Source organism: Betta splendens, chromosome 13 (genome assembly GCF_900634795.4).
Source record: "Betta splendens chromosome 13, fBetSpl5.4, whole genome shotgun sequence".
Classification (NCBI taxonomy): Eukaryota; Metazoa; Chordata; class Actinopteri; order Anabantiformes; family Osphronemidae; genus Betta; species Betta splendens.
The window spans coordinates 11,200,723-11,219,270 of record NC_040893.2 but is presented as its reverse complement, the minus strand read 5'-3'; the positions used below and the strand labels follow the sequence as shown (position 1 = coordinate 11,219,270).

At 39.5% G+C, this 18,548-nt stretch overlaps 2 protein-coding genes across 3 annotated transcripts; both read left to right on the top strand.

Annotated features, from left to right (window-relative positions):
• The first annotated feature begins 395 nt into the window (after positions 1-395).
• On the top strand, positions 396-3,534 carry LOC114868729 (ion channel TACAN-like). The gene is made up of 12 exons (XM_029172555.3): positions 396-577; positions 713-831; positions 1,002-1,118; positions 1,196-1,255; positions 1,390-1,485; positions 1,595-1,684; positions 1,825-1,890; positions 1,994-2,055; positions 2,140-2,232; positions 2,361-2,425; positions 2,698-2,766; positions 3,148-3,534. The coding sequence occupies exons 1-12, from the start codon at positions 509-511 to the stop codon at positions 3,259-3,261; spliced, it is 1,020 nt and encodes a 339-aa protein (XP_029028388.1). The 5' UTR covers positions 396-508; the 3' UTR covers positions 3,262-3,534.
• A 922-nt stretch (positions 3,535-4,456) lies between these two features.
• porb (P450 (cytochrome) oxidoreductase b) lies at positions 4,457-18,259 on the top strand. 2 transcript variants are annotated; one of them, XM_029172547.3, is made up of 16 exons: positions 4,457-4,597; positions 7,363-7,549; positions 11,614-11,662; positions 12,275-12,403; positions 12,689-12,841; positions 13,050-13,174; positions 13,489-13,578; positions 13,855-13,953; positions 14,174-14,290; positions 14,392-14,510; positions 14,972-15,153; positions 15,277-15,426; positions 15,540-15,807; positions 16,057-16,202; positions 16,464-16,549; positions 16,665-18,259. In XM_029172547.3, exons 2-16 carry the CDS (start codon positions 7,371-7,373, stop codon positions 16,807-16,809), a joined length of 2,037 nt encoding a protein of 678 aa, XP_029028380.1. In that variant the 5' UTR covers positions 4,457-4,597; positions 7,363-7,370; the 3' UTR covers positions 16,810-18,259. The 2 variants fall into 2 exon arrangements, with proteins under 2 accessions (XP_029028380.1, XP_029028382.1); XM_029172549.3 differs by lacking the exons at positions 4,457-4,597; positions 7,363-7,549 and adding an exon at positions 9,128-9,843.
• The last annotated feature ends 289 nt before the right edge of the window (positions 18,260-18,548 follow it).

The window sequence follows — 18,548 nt, the reverse complement described above, 5'->3', positions numbered from 1 at the left end:
TAATTAAAAAACAAGTGGTACAAAGTCTGATATCAGTCTTCTCAGTTTTATTTGTTCCGAAGGGTCATAAAAGGAAATGCTTTTCCTTTAACAATCTATTGAGTAGAACAACTTGTAACAGGTGTTTTCCGACAGGTGACGCTACTGTGCAACTGTGCAAACGTTCGAACACGTAAGACTTGATCAGTTGAATGAAATTTGATGGCAAAAATATTGTTTACTCGATATAGTATACAATAACCACCAATAAATACTTGTATGTAAATGTTTGACGAATAATTTAACAGTGTGAAAAAAACAAGCATTTTCATGAGCAATGTCCAAGTCAAGAACTTCATATCACATTGAGTTCAGTCAAAGTTCACTTTATGCAATAAATCATCAATAGAGACGTGATACACACCCAGAAGGGTAATGCCTCAACACAGCAGTATGTGGTTCTTAGTAGTGGCTGAGTTAGCTGTGAGTATTTTATGAAAGATTAAGTGAAAGTTATAGCGCTCACATCATGTCTCAAGGGATAACACATGTTTTGGAGGAGTGGAAATGTCTGGATGAGGAATATCAAAGGCTTCAGGTAAGAACTGGACCAACATTTTAATTTGACATAAAATGCTATCTCAGTGTTGACTTCCTTTGTTGTGCTCTAAAAAAGCTGCAAAAAGATCTTTGTTGCCCAGTGCTAAAATGTCTTTTGTTTTTTGTCATTCAGGAGACACACAAAAAGTACTTACAGAAACTGGATGATATTTCCAAACTACAAAACAACTGCTCCACCTCTATTTCCCGTCAGCAAAAAAAACTGAAGGAGATAACCCACCTAGTGAAACAGTAAGTTACACACACACACACACACACACACACACACACACACACACACACACACACACACACACACACACACACACACACACACACACACATGTAGTGAATAGGTGATGCTGTGAAATCTGTAAAGTTGCACAAATCTTTTTCGCACTAATTGATTTTTGCTCTAACAGATACAGCAAAGTACCATCAGAAGAAGATGCTAAAAACCTGCATGAAATAACAGAGAAAATAAAGACACGACCAAATGCCTTCTTTGAAATGGAAGCATTTCTTCCCAAGAAAAACGGGTATACATTAAAACAGAATAATTACATTTTGATTGCCTTGACTTTACAGCACACAAAGCAATGCTGTCTTGTTTCAGATTGTACCTGAGCCTAGTTCTTGGAAATGTCAATGTCACTCTTTTAAGCAAGCAGTCGAAGTAAGTGATGATCATCTTAAGTGTGCTTTGAAAGAAGCTTGTTGTTTGCTGCCAGTAACTCCTCACATTTACCTGGCTGCTCTTTACTTAAATTCTTTAAGTTAAATTTAAATTCTGAAATTGTTCTTCCTTAGATTTGCCTACAAAGACGAATATGAGAAGTTCAAGCTATACACCGCTGTCACCCTGGTGCTGTTCTCCTTCATATGCTTCTTCTTTGTTAACTACAGGTACAGCACACGTCACATGTAACATATTGCAATTTATTGGTTCATTCCTTAGACACCCACATGTGGTCTATGTCACAGTCCTGCACTTTTGTCATTCCCTTCTTTTTAGAGTTGTCGACGCACTGCTCAACTTCCTGCTGGTGTGGTACTATTGTACATTAACCATACGAGAAAGCATCCTCATCACTAATGGATCCCGGTCAGCAGCTATTTTTTGGATTCTAACAGTACACAAATATTTTATTTGTTTTTATACCAAAGTGCCTTTATTTTTGGAACATTGAATTATCAGTTTAACAAAATGGAAAAATATCAAGCATGATGTTTACTGCATCACAGAATCAAAGGCTGGTGGGTCTTTCATCACTACATCTCAGCTTTTCTGTCTGGTGTAATGTTGACATGGTGAGTACATGATAATAAAAACCAGAACATGAAAAAACAGAATAATTTAAAATGTAATCTGTTTGTAAAATCTTTTTTTTCTATGACATGTCCATGACTAAAGGCCAGATGGAAACCTGTACCAGACATTTAGAAACCAGTTCCTTGCATACTGCTTGTATCAAAGTAAGGGCAAAGTATGTAGAAAATATTCATACTCCACTTTCCACACCAGACCAGAGACTGACTTCCTTCATGTGGACCATGCAGGTTTTGTTCAGTGTCTGCAGTGCTATTATCAGAGTGGATGTCTGTACAGACTACGAGCCCTGGGAGAAAGACACAACATGGACCTGACCGTGGGTGAGGGGCTGAACATCAAGGACATAGCAGACGTTCCTAAGCCTGTGATGGAAGAACAGAATCATTACTAGGCATTTATAATCAGTCCTGAAATAAAGAAAAAAACTTCTTCTGCTTTCTGTTTTTAGAGGGGTTTCAGTCCTGGATGTGGAAAGGGCTGACGTTTCTTTTACCTTTCCTCTTTTTTGGTCATGTGAGTGTCCGTCTATGATATGGTGACTATCAGGCAGCATGCAGGGCCTTTGAGGAATGACTTACAAACTGCTTATCTACTGTTATAAAAAGTGTTTAGTCATACTTCAGATTAGCTGACAGAGATGCACTGCTGTGAAATGCTGACGTCAATTTTTGTCCAACACTACATAACATTTTAGACATCAATTGAGAGTGTTTCTTAATATAATGAATTATATGAAATTAATAAATTTAAAATTAGGAAACCAGTTACACCTGATGTTTTCTTAGTTCTGGCAGCTTTGCAATGGCCTCACCCTCTTCAGGATGGCTCAGCTGTCAGACTGGAAGGAATGGCAGGTTGGTACTTTCACACTCAGCAGGTGTCTTCATTTCACCTTGTTTTTGCTCGTATAATCATATATTACAGTATTTCATGTACTTATCTTTGCGGCATCAAAGATTTAGAGCATTTACTTTCTCTATATTTAGAACATTGGAGAGGTGGTCAGCTGTATGACTATGGCTGTGTTCATATTTTAATATAAATGACAACCTTGGGATTTGCTTTTGTATGTATTTATGAAGCTTTCTTGTGTATCTGTGAAGCTACATACTATATTTGTATAGTCAGAAAGAGCGTCACCGATTTTTTAAGTTCATCCATACTTCAACCCCCCTCACACTTACTATGCTTACTCATGCTTGGTTCTCTGTATTCTATGATTCATCTGCTTCCAGGTCTTGATGTGTAGTCTCTGCTTCCTAGTTCTGTTTATGGGAAACTTCTTCACAACTGTGGCCGTGGTTCGTCAAAAAATCAAAACCCGTAATCCAAAACCAAAGAGTCTATGATTAATTCATCAAAAATGGAAAAACCCTGCCTGTTGCCTCACACGCTGCACGTCAGACGAAGGGTTACGTCATCATAACTGCTGTCATTTAGAACATTGTTTTTCATAGTAAATGATGAAATCAGACAAGATGAATATAACTGGCTTTCATCATAATAATCTAATTTCTGTACAATGCCTCTTGTTGTTGTCTTGGCTTTACTATTAAAATTACTGTCACAGGAAAGACAAAAAACATTAAAAACTGACTCAATAAAGTTTATCTTTTTACTGACACACTAGCTAAAACTTTATATGCGTAAAAATGTATTTTCTTCTGTATGTTGCCTGGATAAAACAGTAATTTCGCCTCTGCTAGCGACAATATGAATGAAACATTATGCAATATAAGACTGACAAACAGTAACCTAAAAAAATAAAGTCAGATCTCTTTTTAAATCAATACATACAATACAATACATTTATTCTATGCGTTTTATAAGTTATAATTTTAATTCATAGTGTTTTGGGTAGTTTTGTCATTACAACAATGCATTTTTCAAACTGGTTACAAAATTTCACTCACTCACTCACTCACTCACTCACTCACTCACTCACTCACTCACTCACTCACTCACTCACTCACTCACTCACTCAGTAATAACAATAATGGTAATAATTAACTAAGAACATTTACTCAATTACACAGTAAGTACACTTTTCAGATACATTTATTAATGGACATTTTCCATTTATGTACTTATACTTATGTACTCATAATCAGAGGAGGTTTTATTTTAGCACAGTATTCATAAACTGTTTTACTGGCACTTTTGTGAAACAGGTCTTTTCTCCAACACAGCACAGCTGGGCATGCACTCAGTAAACATAAGTAAAACACAGAGTTTGTCCTTGGCATTGTGAACTTGTACAGCCTTCAAGTTAGGGAGAACACATTTAATGTGTCTCCCTTTCAAGTGGGTACATTAGTGTGTACTGCTGCCTAGATTACATAGCCATGACCCTTGGCCTGATGTGCCTCATCTGTTATTTACATGCGTAGGCTACGTGTGCATTAGGTGGCGCCTTTTGGATGGTTCCATTCTCATACACGTGTCAGTTTAACTTAAAAACAAAGACGACCGCATTCGTTAATCCATTACAGCAAAACGTACTCCTTAAGCGAACACAGCACTGTGCTTGCCAAGAACTGAAACCGAGCCCAGGTGATACTCAGATATATTTAGCCTGCGTGACCCCCCCCCCGGCGAGCATCGAGTTGGTTCGATCCGACGCGGCGTTAAGATTCCTTCCGCATTGAGCTGCGCGTGAGCCTGACGCGAAGAGGGGAGACGAAGGTGAGCAGCGCTGCGTTCTGAGGTCTCTCGGTGCGATTTGCCTTGTTGCATAATCTGTGACATTCTGCCGAATTCGAACACTCGGTGCTTACAGGCTCACAGCGAAGCTAGAAACCCAAATCAAGATGAAGGTTTGAGTTTTTAGCGTAAGCGCTGTGACTGTGGTGTTACGCAAAAAAGCTAACTCTAAAGTTACAGTATCTACTTGGAGAATCAAATAACAAGTATTTGTTAAAATACTTAAAATGGCTCAGGGGTTGTAAATCTAATAGTTTAGACAGCTGTGTTTTGTTTAGAAAGTTACGCGTGTGTTCTTATGTAGTTTTATAACAAGCGTTATCACGATCCAGAGAATAGCCATGGCCCTACGTCCACTCCGCTCTGTATCTTACGTAGTTGTAGATGCTAAACGTGATCCTGTAAACGAGTTAGCCTGGCTTCCAATCTTACATCACAGGTGAGTCGTACCCTTCGGTCGGAGCTGTTTCACAATTATTTGCTCTGGGCAGAAGAGTTTAACGTTCGGTGTGAACTCCAATAAACCAGTCCTGGTCCGATCCATTGGTTTTTGTTAAAGCCCAAAGTCAACAGCTGATGGCTTTTGCTCAAACACACTGGTCAGACCTGTGTTCCAGTTACCCATCATAAAGTATTTCTGGTATTTAGCTATATCTCATTGTTATTTAAGCTATGTTGACCTAAGATTAATGGACTTATCTTTTGGATCATAACACAGTTCATTTATATTTCCTTTTTTTCTTTGTCTAATATCATGTTTTGCCATCCATAAGATCTAATACTACTAATAATAATTAAGAAGCCACCTTTGTATCTGTGTATCCGGCCACTAATTGATCCCACCGTGAGGTCACTAAGCGACTTAGTTGACATGGATACCACTCAACAGACAGAATGTACTCTTCGTGTATGAGTTAGGGACCTTATCTTGTCCTAGTTTTCAGATCAGATTCAACATCTCCTACATCAAGCCCCTCGTGCTCAGCCTGAACAGACCCACTGTTGTTGACATACATTAAAAAATGACTAGTATACTGAAAGCACTGTTCCGTGTTAGCTGCATGGTAGCATTTTGAGTCAAGTGTAAGTTTATTGTCCAACAATGCATGAACAGAAGCTGTCATTGTAAGTGATAGCATATTTTTCATTCTCATTTGTTCTGTGCATTAGTTTTAGCAACCTAGTTGACGTGGGCACTGTAAAATGACAAACGGTAGGAACGTCCGTTGGCAGTTTAGCAGATGTGTCTAACTTTAGTTTTTGAGTTATTCCTTTTTTTTAATAAATGATAACTAAATCACTTATTACTACTTAATCAAATGATTACATATAATGTATGCATCGTAGCTGTCTGTATTTTACTGTAAAGTCAAACCAATTCAAATCTTTTTATCAAATTTCTTTATGAGGGCTATGCTCATATTGGCTCTCATTAGTTTACTGCTCCCAAATTTTATCATTATATATGTCAACCATAAATCATAAACTGATATATTGTGATCTGTATTGAAATAGTCATTTTTTTGTCCGTTCATGCAAAAAAAATATGTTCGTTAACATTCGTTTGATGCTCTTGTAAAACAAACATTTTCAACAGACCAGTTAAACTGGTTAGCGAAGCTGCTGCAGAGAATAAAAAATACAAGATTGTATTGTGTTAAAACCGCAGGAAACCTACTCTTTAATATTGTAATTTCTTGACTTGTTCTAAGTCACTGGCGATTAACATTATCTGAAAATAGTATCATATGGTCACACACCTGATGTCATAACTGAAACCTGTAGCTCTACATCTAATAGTACTAGCTATTATGTCCATGTGACTCCTGTCCCTGCTGGAGGTGTTGCAGGACCTCTGTACACAGTAGTGAAGAGGTTTGCCTATCAGTCAATCAGCAGGTTGGTGTTTTGTTGAGCTTAGCTAAGTGAAATTATGCTTTCCAAGCAGTTGAAATTTTTTTTATTAGGTGGTTTAAATAATACTTAAGAGCTGAGAACAACAAATCCTCTATGTCCTGAACAGAAGCACTGAAGCATTCTGTTCTGGAGAATTACATCCACTGTTGCTTTCGTGATGCTTTTGTGAAAGCATCTTGTGTTAGATGTTCATGTCCAACAAAGCGTTAGCACAAACTGTTATTATTCTAATTATCATGTACCGTACCGCTTACCTATTATTTGGATCTGTGCATCTGTTTTACCAGTTATATATAATCTCCACCTTTTTGTTCAGCCGGAATTTATAACTCAGTCTTATTCATATTAACATGCAGATTTTAAGCTTCAGTGTCTCTTGAATTTAAGAAAATCATTGTGAAATAGGCAGAAGGGATGTTTACATGAAGGCCAGATGTGCTTTCAACTGTATATACTGTATATTACATAAGACATACTTTTATTGATTCCCTTTGGGAAATGAGCAGACTGGTTTACTATCAGTATGTTACATTATACTGACATGCTTTTTATTTTGTATTGAACTTCTATTCTGTCAGTTCCAATGTTGTCCTTTTCTTATTTGACTATTTCCGACATATTTGCTGTAATGTTTTCTGTAGGGATGGGTAATATTCATGATCCTTGAATGTCTTCAAGGATCTGTACTGTTATCAATGTTACCGTTAGTGTGAGACAGTTTTAACCCACAAGCATTGACTCTACACTTAAATTATCTTAAGGTAGCAAGCAGAAATTAGCCAAGTATACATTTATGCAGGTTTAACAGCTTTGTTCTCATTGTCTAATAGAGCGGTACATGGCAGACATGGACTCTGAGCCAACCACAAACACTCAGACCATGGCGGGTGAAGAGGAGCCTCTTTTCAGCAACCTGGACATCTTTCTCTTCTCCCTTATTGTTGGTCTTGTCATTTATTGGTTCATGTCTAGAAAGAAGCCAGAGCCTATCCCCGAATTCAAGAAGATCGACACACCGTGAGTATTAAATTTAATTTTTATTTAAACATGAATAAACTTAGGAAGAAAAAGGTGAGAAGCAGGTGCGACCCTGCTTGCTCCTCATCCTTTAGTTGTAGTCAACAGAAATCAATGTTGCACTTTTTTGGTCTGTTTATTGGTGCAGCCTTTTATCAAGACTTTTTTGCATTTTTTTTTTTTTTGAAAAAAAGTCCAAGTAAAGACAAGTCTGAGGCACCTTGATTTATCAAATAACAGGTGGTGACACCAATGGCCTTTGCCTTTGGCAAGGTTCCATATATGTGTTTCAACACAGTCTGATTACAGTGTTACAGATATGCTGACCTTGGGTTACATATCCAATTTTCATCTGGAAAGGACATTTATATTGAACCCTATAAGGCATAATCTGTTGTCAAATTAATTAATTTCTCTGTACGGTGTGTCAAAGTATGTAGAAAGTAACTTCCACAAAAAATAAAATAAAATAAAACGTATATATATATAAAATAAAATAAAATAAAAAATATAAAAATATTAATAAAATAAAATAAAATGTATATGTATATATATATATATATATTTTTTTTTTTTTTCAAAAGCTCTAGATATGGTTGTGGTTACTGTTGCCTCACACCAAAAAGCACCAGTTTGGTTGCTGTGGTCTTCCTATGTTGAGTTTCAGCATACTCTCCGGATATGGCCAGTGTTCTATCTGTATCATTATCCGTGTGAACTACTGGAATGAAATGTACTCTTCCTCAGAAACCCCGTGTCATCAGGTTCTGCGTAACAGTCACTATATTAGCAGTAAAGTAACTGTGTGAGAGTGCGTGGCTTGGAGCTGTTGTAAAAGTTCTACCCGGAGCGACCTTTGTTTCCGCTCCCTCCGTCCTTTCTCTCAAACGTGTCTGCTCTCTTCCCCCGTTGGCTGCTTCGTTCTCTCTTGTGTCGGGACTGAGCCGTCCCTCTGCTGTTCCCTGGCCTCATCACTTATCAGTGCAGTGACACTGGCTTGCTTTTACTGATTACACGATGGTGTCGATGGGGACGCTGGGCACTGAGTAAGGGAGGTCCTGACTGCTGGTGGAACAGCTAGAAGTAGAAAAGTCCCCTGGAGAACACATTTTGCTTTTTGGAGAGTGATCTTCTGTAGAGGGGAGGGGGGGTACATGAAGGGAACATGGAGCAACGCGCGAACCAGGCTGGCCTCTCCTCTTACCTAACAGTTATGAAGGGGGCGTAGTCTTCCATGTCTTTCCTGTGCTTTTGTTTTTGGCCCTGAACCCGCTTTAAAAGTTTCCCGGAGAGCGAGTGCGGAGGGCGAGCCAAGCTGCTTTTGTCAGTCCTCTCCAAAGGTGGAAAGTTGAGGCAAAAGACAAGCAGTCCATTCTTTGCCCTGAGTTACTTTATTCATTCTTCTGTCCCCACTGCCCTGTTTTCCTTAGTGTGTGTGTGTGTGTGTGTGTGTGTGTGTATGTGTGTGTGTGTGTGTGTGTGTGTGTGCGTGTGTGCGCGCGCGTGCGTGTGTGTGCGCGCGTGCGTGTGTGTGTGCGCGTGCGTGTGTGTGTGCGCGTGCGTGTGTGTGCGTGTTCTGAGCAGCTCTGCCATTGGAGTTGGGCCATGACACAAATGGAATCCTTTTATGATAAATGAGGTTGCCATAGCAATGACGCCCCCCCCTCCAGTGAGATGGGGGCGGGGTATACTTCAGAAGAAGAAAAAAAACCTAGCATTCACAGCACTACCCCCTTTCAGTGATCCACTCAGGAGTTGCTGTGATAACCAGCCAGATTCTCAGAATGGATCATGTAAACTTCTTCGCTTCTAGCACCTTTCAGGCCGAACAGAAAAGTGGGCGGGGATGAGAAGGAAGGCATTTTCAGTCCGACAGTGTTTCAGTGTGTGTTTGCATGAGTCAAAAGTGCGGGTCTGCAGCTCGGCTGCATTTATGGGAAAGTCAGTTTCCCACCATTGTGTCTCCAGCGTTTGCCAGACAGTGACTGACTGCTGTGTGGTGGAGAACAGACGCTGCTGCTGCTGCTGCTGCTGCTCTCACAGAGCAGAACAGGAAGAGGGAGAGTTCAGTTTGTGTTGGAGCCTCTGAGGTGAAGACAGGAAGGTTTTCCAGTGTCCAGCTGCTGTCCTGGATGGTTTTCCTTCCCCACGCTGTGGAGTGTGGCCGTCCTGCTGTTGCGTTTTGGTTCCTGGCGTTGTCTGGCCAGTGGTGCTAGTGGCAGTGGTGAGTCGGGGCTTCATGCCATGGGCTGCGTCTTCTCCCTGCCAGAGGACAGGAGAGATGCTGCTGAGAGGTCAGTAAAGTGTTTGATTCACTCTTACTTCAAGGTTTGGATTAAAATGCTCTCATCTTTTCTTTTTTTTCTGCTGACTACTTTGTGTTGTCAGAAATAAGTTTTAGACGCAGTGAGTGCTCATTTGTTTGTTTACAGACCAGCAAAGTAGTGTGGTTTAAAAAAAATGGAGCCTGTTCCCAGTAGATTATGTAAGAGAGTGATAAAATCTGTTTGGCAGAAGAGAAATGTAATTATTGGGCCTTCTGTTTTTTTCTTTCCACGTTTCCAAGCCCTCATAGATTAGGTGCATGTGCGTTGTTTCCAGTCTTCAGAAGCAATCATAGTGTATACTTTCTGTCATATTTATGTTAATAATTAATAAGTTAGGTCATGTAATTATGAAAACGGTGCATCAGAATCACCTCCATGAATAAAATAGGCTGCTGTTGCAGAGAAAGGCTGAACTCACTGTTGGACTGTTTGAAAACATCCTGGACGCATGAATTGAGGGAAAGTTCACTGTGACAGTATGAGGAGCTCAGTATTTAGACTCGGTGACTAAACCAAAGCAGATGTGTTTGTTTGAACGTCCTTTATGTATGGTTGTGCAAAAACAAAATAATGTTACTCAGGTTCAGACTCTAACATAATGGCACAAAGTGTCTTCAACTATGAGCTGCTTCCTTTTTGGTTGCCTTCCTTCCTTTTAGATAAAAAAAAATGAGTTCAAAATGGTCCAAACAGTCCAACAGTTAGTTCACACAACGCTCTTAGTTGCTACATGATAATTCAGATGGTGCACGCATTCAAACATCAGTAACCCGGCTGTTTTCTGATTCAAATGTTGGCTCCCTGCTGAGTGACTCTGGAGCCATTGGGGCTGATAACGGTTCAGATGTTGGCTGTCAGGAATGTTTCAGCTCAGGGGCAACAGCTTGTTTCAAATTACAATCAGGAATTTTCACTTCACCTCAGAGAGCTGCCCGTCTTCTCCACAGGAGGTATTTTATGGTGTGCTCAGCATCAGCCCCCATCCCCTGCCTGCACACGGCTGGTCTCTAGTAGTAACTTCACTAGACATTGGAGACTGCATGGGATGAGATGCCATTATGCAAATAAATGAACATCTGTTACTGGTTTCAATGTCTATCTTGTACTTATTAGTATACTAATCTCATTTATTCATATATTTATATTGTTCCCAGTGCAGGCAGTATCGCAGCCGTCCCCTCAGATCTTTGATGCTAATCAAGCGCTGATGCCTTTTATTTAGCTCTAATAGATTTTCTCCTCTCGGCTCCTTTTTTTTCCAAACGCCGTGCTTGCACATGTTGTTTTGATCTGTCCCCATTTACATTAATCTGAATCAGCTGTAATGAATATGCATTACGTATCACTTCCGTCTCATTCAGTTGGGGGGGGGGCATGCTTATGCTCAGTACGTGCTGGTTCACAGAGTCAGTATGACTGACTCGTGTGTGACTGCTGAGTCACTGCTGAAAAAAACGAAACCGTGACAATACACCCAGCAGTTTGTCTCGTTCACCGTGATTTGACACAATTTGTTTGTAGATTATAACATTACATGACAAAAATCTTCTTGTAGCACAGGACAGAATGTCAAAAATCCACAGCGTGTCAGGGTTAACTTTTTGTATCCAAAAAATGTTAATTGGAATCACTGTAATCATAAAATGAGGATTTTTGACTATTGTTGATATTTAACTGTATTGTGTTTAATTAGTGTAAATTGAAATAATAAAATGTTTAATTGTTTTTTTATTTCAGGGCGACTGCCGCCAGAGAGACCAGCTTTATTGAAAAGATGAAGAAAACGGTCAGTGTTGATTTAACTCGTTTCGCCCAACACTCTCCATCCGTTTTTCCAGTACAGATACATGATTCATTCTTCAGTAATGATGTTGCTGTTGTTCCAGAACTTTACTTGGCATTTTACATTTTCAGCCATTTGTACTGTTATATGTTTTAAAACATCCTACTTTTCTGTAGTAAACTAGTTTTACATGAGATTAAAGTTTGTTTTTTTCTTTATTTTCATCCTTATCTCAGTAAATTACAAATGCAATTGCTATAGACCCACAGTTAATGCATGCAGCTCTGGATGTGGAAACTGTGTTGGACTTAGTTGTGACTTTAATGGTCGTCTGTTTTCAAGTTGCCCTTTAGAGAATGTTGAGTGAATTGTGGTTTTGCAGCGAATAGTTGTGGCACCATGGTGGTGGCAGAAAAGATGTTTAGTCCCCAGGACTGTTTAATGTAGTCTCTGTAAAGCAAAGCCGTAGTAATTCAAAACAAGGAGCAACAAAGATGCTGTTTGAGAATTCTAACAGATGCAGAGGAGGTTTACTAAAAAATCACAACAAGATTGTTTTTTTTAAATAAAAAATATTATAATAATAAATTATTTATATTTATATTTTGTAACCAGGGCAAGAACATCATCGTGTTCTATGGCTCGCAGACGGGCACAGCAGAGGAATTTGCTAATAGGCTCTCGAAAGACGCTCAGCGCTACGGCATGAAGGGAATGGCTGCTGATCCTGAGGAGTATGACATGGTAACTTCCACTTCCAAGTGTTTGCTTCAACATACAAACCGGAGAAGTTGACACAGGTCCTTCATATTTTTGTGGCTGATGCTCATTATAGGAACCAGTGAAAGATTTAAATATCAAAGCAGAGTCAAACATACCTGTCTCATCATTTCAATGATAATATAGCACATACGTATATGGAGACAGAATGAGGCAAATAACGGAAAAAATCACTCAGCTCAAAATGATTTGTCCTTTTTGTTTAGTCTGTTTAGTGATTACTGTATCTGACCCTGTGCCACGTTCTAGGGGGAACTGTCCCAGCTGTCGCAGATTAAAAACTCACTTGCCATCTTTTGCATGGCTACTTATGGTGAGGGCGACCCAACAGATAATGCTCAGGACTTCTATGACTGGCTGCAGGAAAATGATGATGAAGACCTCTCTGGACTAAACTACACAGTGAGTGTTAATAGTTCACATTTGGTTTGTTGGATTTGTTAAACTTCCAACAGGCTCACAAGACTTGTGATTGGAGTGATTCATTATTAAAACTAATTATAGGTCTTTAATTTGTAGGGGTTCATGGTGCATTGCACTGATGGACCCAACAGAAATGATCTATGGTGACCGGCTAGTAGTCGCTGATTGTGCTCTGTTCTCTCTCCAGGTGTTTGCCTTAGGCAACAAGACATATGAGCACTACAATGCAATGGGGAAATACGTAGACAAAAGACTGGAAGAACTGGGAGCCAAGCGCATCTTTGATCTTGGTTTGGGAGATGATGATGCCAAGTAAGTAACAATAATCCATTGAGCCTAAAAAGACATGCTGGCCTCCACATGGGTGTAGGGATGCTCAGCGGTTAGTGATGCTCTGTAAATATTGCAGACGGAGAAATATCATAATTCACTAGTTTGTATGGACGAAAATGTTAAATTCCAGAAAAATAAAACACTGTGTTAAACAAACATTTTTAGGCCATAAAAAAGTAATCCATATATTTTGCCTGAATCATAACAATTGGCTATTGTCTTGTAATAAATAAAAGCTTTGACTTCATCCACTTTTGGAGCAAGTGCTAATTTCGCTTTGTTTTACCCTTTAGCCTGGAAGAAGACTTTGTCTCTTGGAGAGAGCAGTTCTGGCCCGCTGTCTGTGAGCACTTTGGAGTGGAAGCGTTGGGCGATGAATCAAGGTGCGTTCGTAGACGTCTCACATGCTTGTGTTATTTGTTTACCTTTGTTCAGTACCTTTTTGTTTCTTTTCCTTTTTTTAGTTTCACATACATACAATTTGATATAATAGGAAATCTGATCCCTGTGGTAAATCATGCTGGTATTTTGTAATCCTGTTATTTGGTTAGTATTCAACCTAAATGACCAGGCCTGAGCGATTGTTAGCCCTTGTGATTGACCAAACTGTATGTGCAGGCTATGTAGAGGCTTTTAATATTGGTTATTTCTCCTCACAGCATACGGCAGTATGAGCTGAAGGAGCACACAGACATCAACATGAACAAAGTGTACACAGGAGAGATCGGGCGCCTGAAGAGTTTTGAAGTTCAAAAGCCGTAAGTACTGCAGCAGAACCCTGGATCACCATAATCATTTATTATGACAGCTACAATTTAGACATAAAGTGTTGCAAAGTTCCCCAAAGCTGCATTCTAAAATATGAAACTCAGCCCTTTAATGAAAAACATTTCTGCTTGTCCTTCAAACAATGTCCCATTTGTATCTTTATGGAAATGAAATGTGCACATTTAATGTGTTTGTCTCTTTAATTTCCAGGCCCTTTGATTCCAAAAACCCTTTCCTAGCCCCGGTTACTGTCAACCGCCGACTCAACAAAGCTGATGATAGACATCTAATGCACCTGGAACTAGACATAACAGGATCCAAGATCAGGTGTGACTGATTATGCTGAGTAAAGGTTCATGTGCCATTTAAAAAGCTTAATGATTACAGATCAGTGTCTAAACCTATTACATCATGTGGTGGCATTTCAGATACGAGTCAGGGGACCACGTTGCTGTTTTCCCTACAAATGATTCTGCGCTGGTGAACAAGCTGGGACAAATCCTTGGGGTGGACCTTGATGTGGTTATTTCTCTCAACAATCTTGATGGTATGACCTTGAATGCAAATCACCTTGACCTTTACTTACTTGTCCACCAAACCTTTAAACAAAAGTGTTCCTTGATATCTAGCACTGATGATATTTGCGCATGTGTTACATGTGAATTAGATGATGATTAGTGCAATTACATATTATTGCTGTAATATAAGTTGTTGACTTTTGTTATAATTTAATGAAGGTCATTGGAGTTGGCTGGTGGTTGAATTTGTTATTTCAGCATTTCTGAAAGTGAGGCAAATAACCAAGCAAGCTGTAGCTTAAATCTAGAAGAAATCGGTAAATCTACAATAACTCTTCAAATATTATATTTTAGTGGAAACAAATATGAACCTCTACGTACTTGCTTTAATTTAAAGTTTTGAATTATATTTATATTTGCCCATGTTGTTGCTAGCCATTCATGAGAAGCGTGATTTTTATAGTACTAAAAAAGTAACTGTGTTTTTCAGAGGAGTCCAACAAGAAGCACCCGTTTCCCTGCCCCACCACCTACCGCACCGCCCTCACTCACTACCTGGACATCACGCATCCTCCTCGCACCAACGTCCTGTACGAGCTGGCACAGTACGCGTCCGACCCCAAAGACCAAGAGAACATGCGCAAGATGGCCTCCTCCTCCCCAGAGGGCAAGGTCTGTGGTTGTGTAAATTCATTATTGGTTGTCTTGCTGCACACATCACATTTTAGTATTATACTTTTGTGAAGCCATTTTTTTACCACCTATACTTAAACTGGGCTCTATATTCCTCTTCAGGCACTCTACCAGAGTTGGGTCTTGGATGCGAGCAGAAACATTCTTGCCATCTTGGAGGATATGCCTTCACTGAGGCCGCCTATTGATCATCTGTGTGAGCTGATGCCACGTCTCCAGGCTCGTTATTATTCCATCGCCTCGTCTTCTAAGGTAATTAATTTCCACTTCTTACCGCCACACTATTTTTATGTGTGTGTTATGTTTTGTGGTCGTTTCAGTGAAAGGATGAGGGAACTGATCAGTGAGTGTCTTCTGTTCTGCAGGTTCACCCCAACAGCATCCACATTTGCGCTGTAGTGGTCGAGTACAAGACCAAGACCGGCCGCATCAACAAAGGAGTTGCAACCAACTGGCTGAAGAACAAACTGGTCACCGACAACGGCCACAAGTCCACTGTTCCCATGTACATCCGCAAATCTCAGTTCCGTCTGCCCTTCAAGGCCACTAATCCAGTGATCATGATCGGCCCTGGAACCGGAATCGCTCCCTTCATGGGGTTCGTCCAAGAGAGGGGCTGGCTCAAACAGCAAGGTATTGTTTTTTGCCTTTTCCAAGGAAAGACTCCCAGACATGTTTTTGTTTTGTTTTTGTTGTTCTTGTTCACACGCTGGACATTAGTTCTAACCCGGATTAAAGGGTTAGGCTGTCTGAGGTAGTGTGCTTGTTCAAATACTCATGAAGGTGTTGAGTTGTGTGTGTAACAATGGCCTCATCATATTTATTTTCAAGAACCTGACTAAGAAGAACCCAAATACAACAAACGTCTTGTGTTTGTTACAGGAAAGGAGGTGGGAGAGACGGTGTTGTTTTTCGGCTGCAGAAACAAGAATGTGGATTACCTCTACCAGGAGGAGCTGGAGGAAGCGGAGAAGGATTCAGTCTTAACGCAGCTTCATGTCGCTTTCTCGAGAGACCAGGAGCACAAGGTACAGCTGGGTCACTGCTATCCATAATTATTACCAGCTAGATTTAATTGGGAAACTTTGATACAAGCTGGCAGCCGTTATTGGCCAACCAATAAATGTGGAGCTTATCAGTCTGATGTACCAGATTTTTATAGCAAAAGGGGAACCTCCTTATAGCTATCATAAAATTACTAAAAGGGTAAAGTCAGTGCCTACACTATGCCGTGTGGTACAGTTTAACTGTGAATAAAACTTCCCTTTGTGTCATTCTCCATCATTAAGGTGTATGTGCAGCATCTTCTGAAGAAAAATAAGGAGAACATCTGGAAGCTGATTCATAATGAGAACGCTCATATTTATGTCTGCGGGTAAAAACTACAAATCTGACTTTTTCCATGTGAAATGTGGCCCTGTATTTTTGAGCTAAAGTCTCGCACAATTTCCTATTTCTTCCAAGTCACAAAAACCGATCTGTCTTTGTAGGGATGCGAAGAACATGGCTAAGGACGTGCAGACTGCTTTCTATGACATTGCAGAAGAACTGGGAGGCATGACGCGTACCCAAGCCACAGATTACGTCAAGAAACTGATGACCAAGGGACGCTACTCACAAGATGTCTGGAGTTAAGGAAACCCAAGTCTCACTACTCCAGTGGTGGTTTTAATTTTATAATTTTTTATTCTATGTCTTGTTTCATCAGGACTGAATACAAAATGCATTTAATAGTTGTTCACACTTACCCTAGTTCATGCGAGCTATAGGTTACAGAAGATTGAGGAAAACGCTACCTCAGCAGATTTTATTAAACCCATTCAGCAAGTTCACTTTGCCGCTTGTAAATGAGCCACGGTCCCACACTAAACCTCACCCAGTCTGGTGTCCAAAGAATTTTAAAGATTAATAAATGGATTAGCATAATGTTTGGGATTCAGTGGAAGAATCTGCTGCCTTAAGTAGTAAGACTGATGTGTAAATGCAGCTGGGTGATGAGTCATGTTCATTTCAGATTCAATTTTGATTATCCTCCAGTATATTTACACGTTGGTCAGTTTGTATGTGCAGCTCTTTTCAACTTTCTTTTAAAGACAACTGACTGGAAAATCATCAATGGGACATAATGCACTGATCCCAACCTCTGAGTGTACATAATATAATCCCATTGTTCAGTCTCTTGCGATGTAATGAACTCATCCAACTGAATAATGGGCCGTAGATCTAACACCACAGCATATATTCCATTGTGTATCTAAGTGAGTATATGAAGCATTGTGTGTTCTGTTTAAGTACCACAGTAGTAGAAAAGGTGCTGACTTAGTTTTTTTTTTCAGAACTCACCAAATGTATGTTCTAAAACTTTCTTTGAGGAACATCTGTTTAACACCTGGCACCATGGGAACAACTATATTTACCTTTGTATTTTGACAAGGGATTTTGCCTTGTGTGTATAAATTGCTGTGTGTTTCAAACAATAATGGGAATATTTTGCGAGGCTCAATGACTGATACAATGGGGAAGATCATTTATTAGTGTTTCTCCATAAAAGCCTGAGTTTATATGTAATTAAAGTTTAAGTGCAGGTACCCTTAACCTCACCCAGGCTTCAAATGGTGACTGTATCTTTTATTATTGCATCTGGCATCAGGGGAGCATGAACTGGATTTGTCTTTTATCAATCGGGTGCCGCTAAATGAAGACGGTTCGCTGTTATATTAAAACATTGAGTGTTTTGAGTGTCATTGGAGATGCCACTGCATGAAGACGGTTGCCTGATGCATCAGAACATTTTGTGTGTCATGCCATCTCTGTGTTTTTGTGTGATTATAGATTGTTTGGGGTTGGACAAACAGTCAAAGTGTGCCCTGTGCCTTTTAACACTGCCTTATGTAATAGGTTAGCATTAAAACCCCTGATGCCTCAATATCTTTTGTTTCATGCAGAACTTTTTATAACAAATTTTAAATAATTTGAGACACTTTAGGCAGCAGTCACTTTTAATCATTCCAAACTGTAATTGGTTGTTTGTAGACATGCATTTTTAAAAATGAATAAAACAAAATCAGAAAACAAATGAAAACAATCTCTCAGTCTTGTTGTTGTTATTGTTGTTGCTTTTTAAATTTATTTATTTATTTTTATTCTATTGAATTTTATTTAGCAGTTTAGCAGAAGAAATTTTTTGTGTTCTGATTCTATGCCTGAAAAATACGAGTGTAAAAACAGAGACACCTGGCGGTCACGTGCAGCGAAGTACTAATACACAGTTTTTGTTTTCGTTTTGAACCTTTTAGGCCCTTTTAGAAACAGGATACCACATACCCAAACTCATTAAAAATGTTCTGGATTGATAAAGTACTTTCAACCTTTGA

Bases quoted from the DNA above. Each gene is read 5' to 3' on its own strand.
- LOC114868729 (XM_029172555.3), top strand. From the start codon at position 509: ATGTCTCAAGGGATAACACATGTTTTGGAGGAGTGGAAATGTCTGGAT. The intron at 1,256-1,389 runs GTAAGTGATGAT...GTTCTTCCTTAG, and splicing joins CTTTTAAGCAAGCAGTCGAA to ATTTGCCTACAAAGACGAAT. The intron at 2,233-2,360 runs GTGAGGGGCTGA...TTCTGTTTTTAG, and splicing joins CAACATGGACCTGACCGTGG to AGGGGTTTCAGTCCTGGATG.
- porb (XM_029172547.3), top strand. From the start codon at position 7,371: ATGGCAGACATGGACTCTGAGCCAACCACAAACACTCAGACCATGGCG. The intron at 13,579-13,854 runs GTGCGTTCGTAG...TTCTCCTCACAG, and splicing joins GCGTTGGGCGATGAATCAAG to CATACGGCAGTATGAGCTGA. The intron at 13,954-14,173 runs GTAAGTACTGCA...TTTAATTTCCAG, and splicing joins AGTTTTGAAGTTCAAAAGCC to GCCCTTTGATTCCAAAAACC.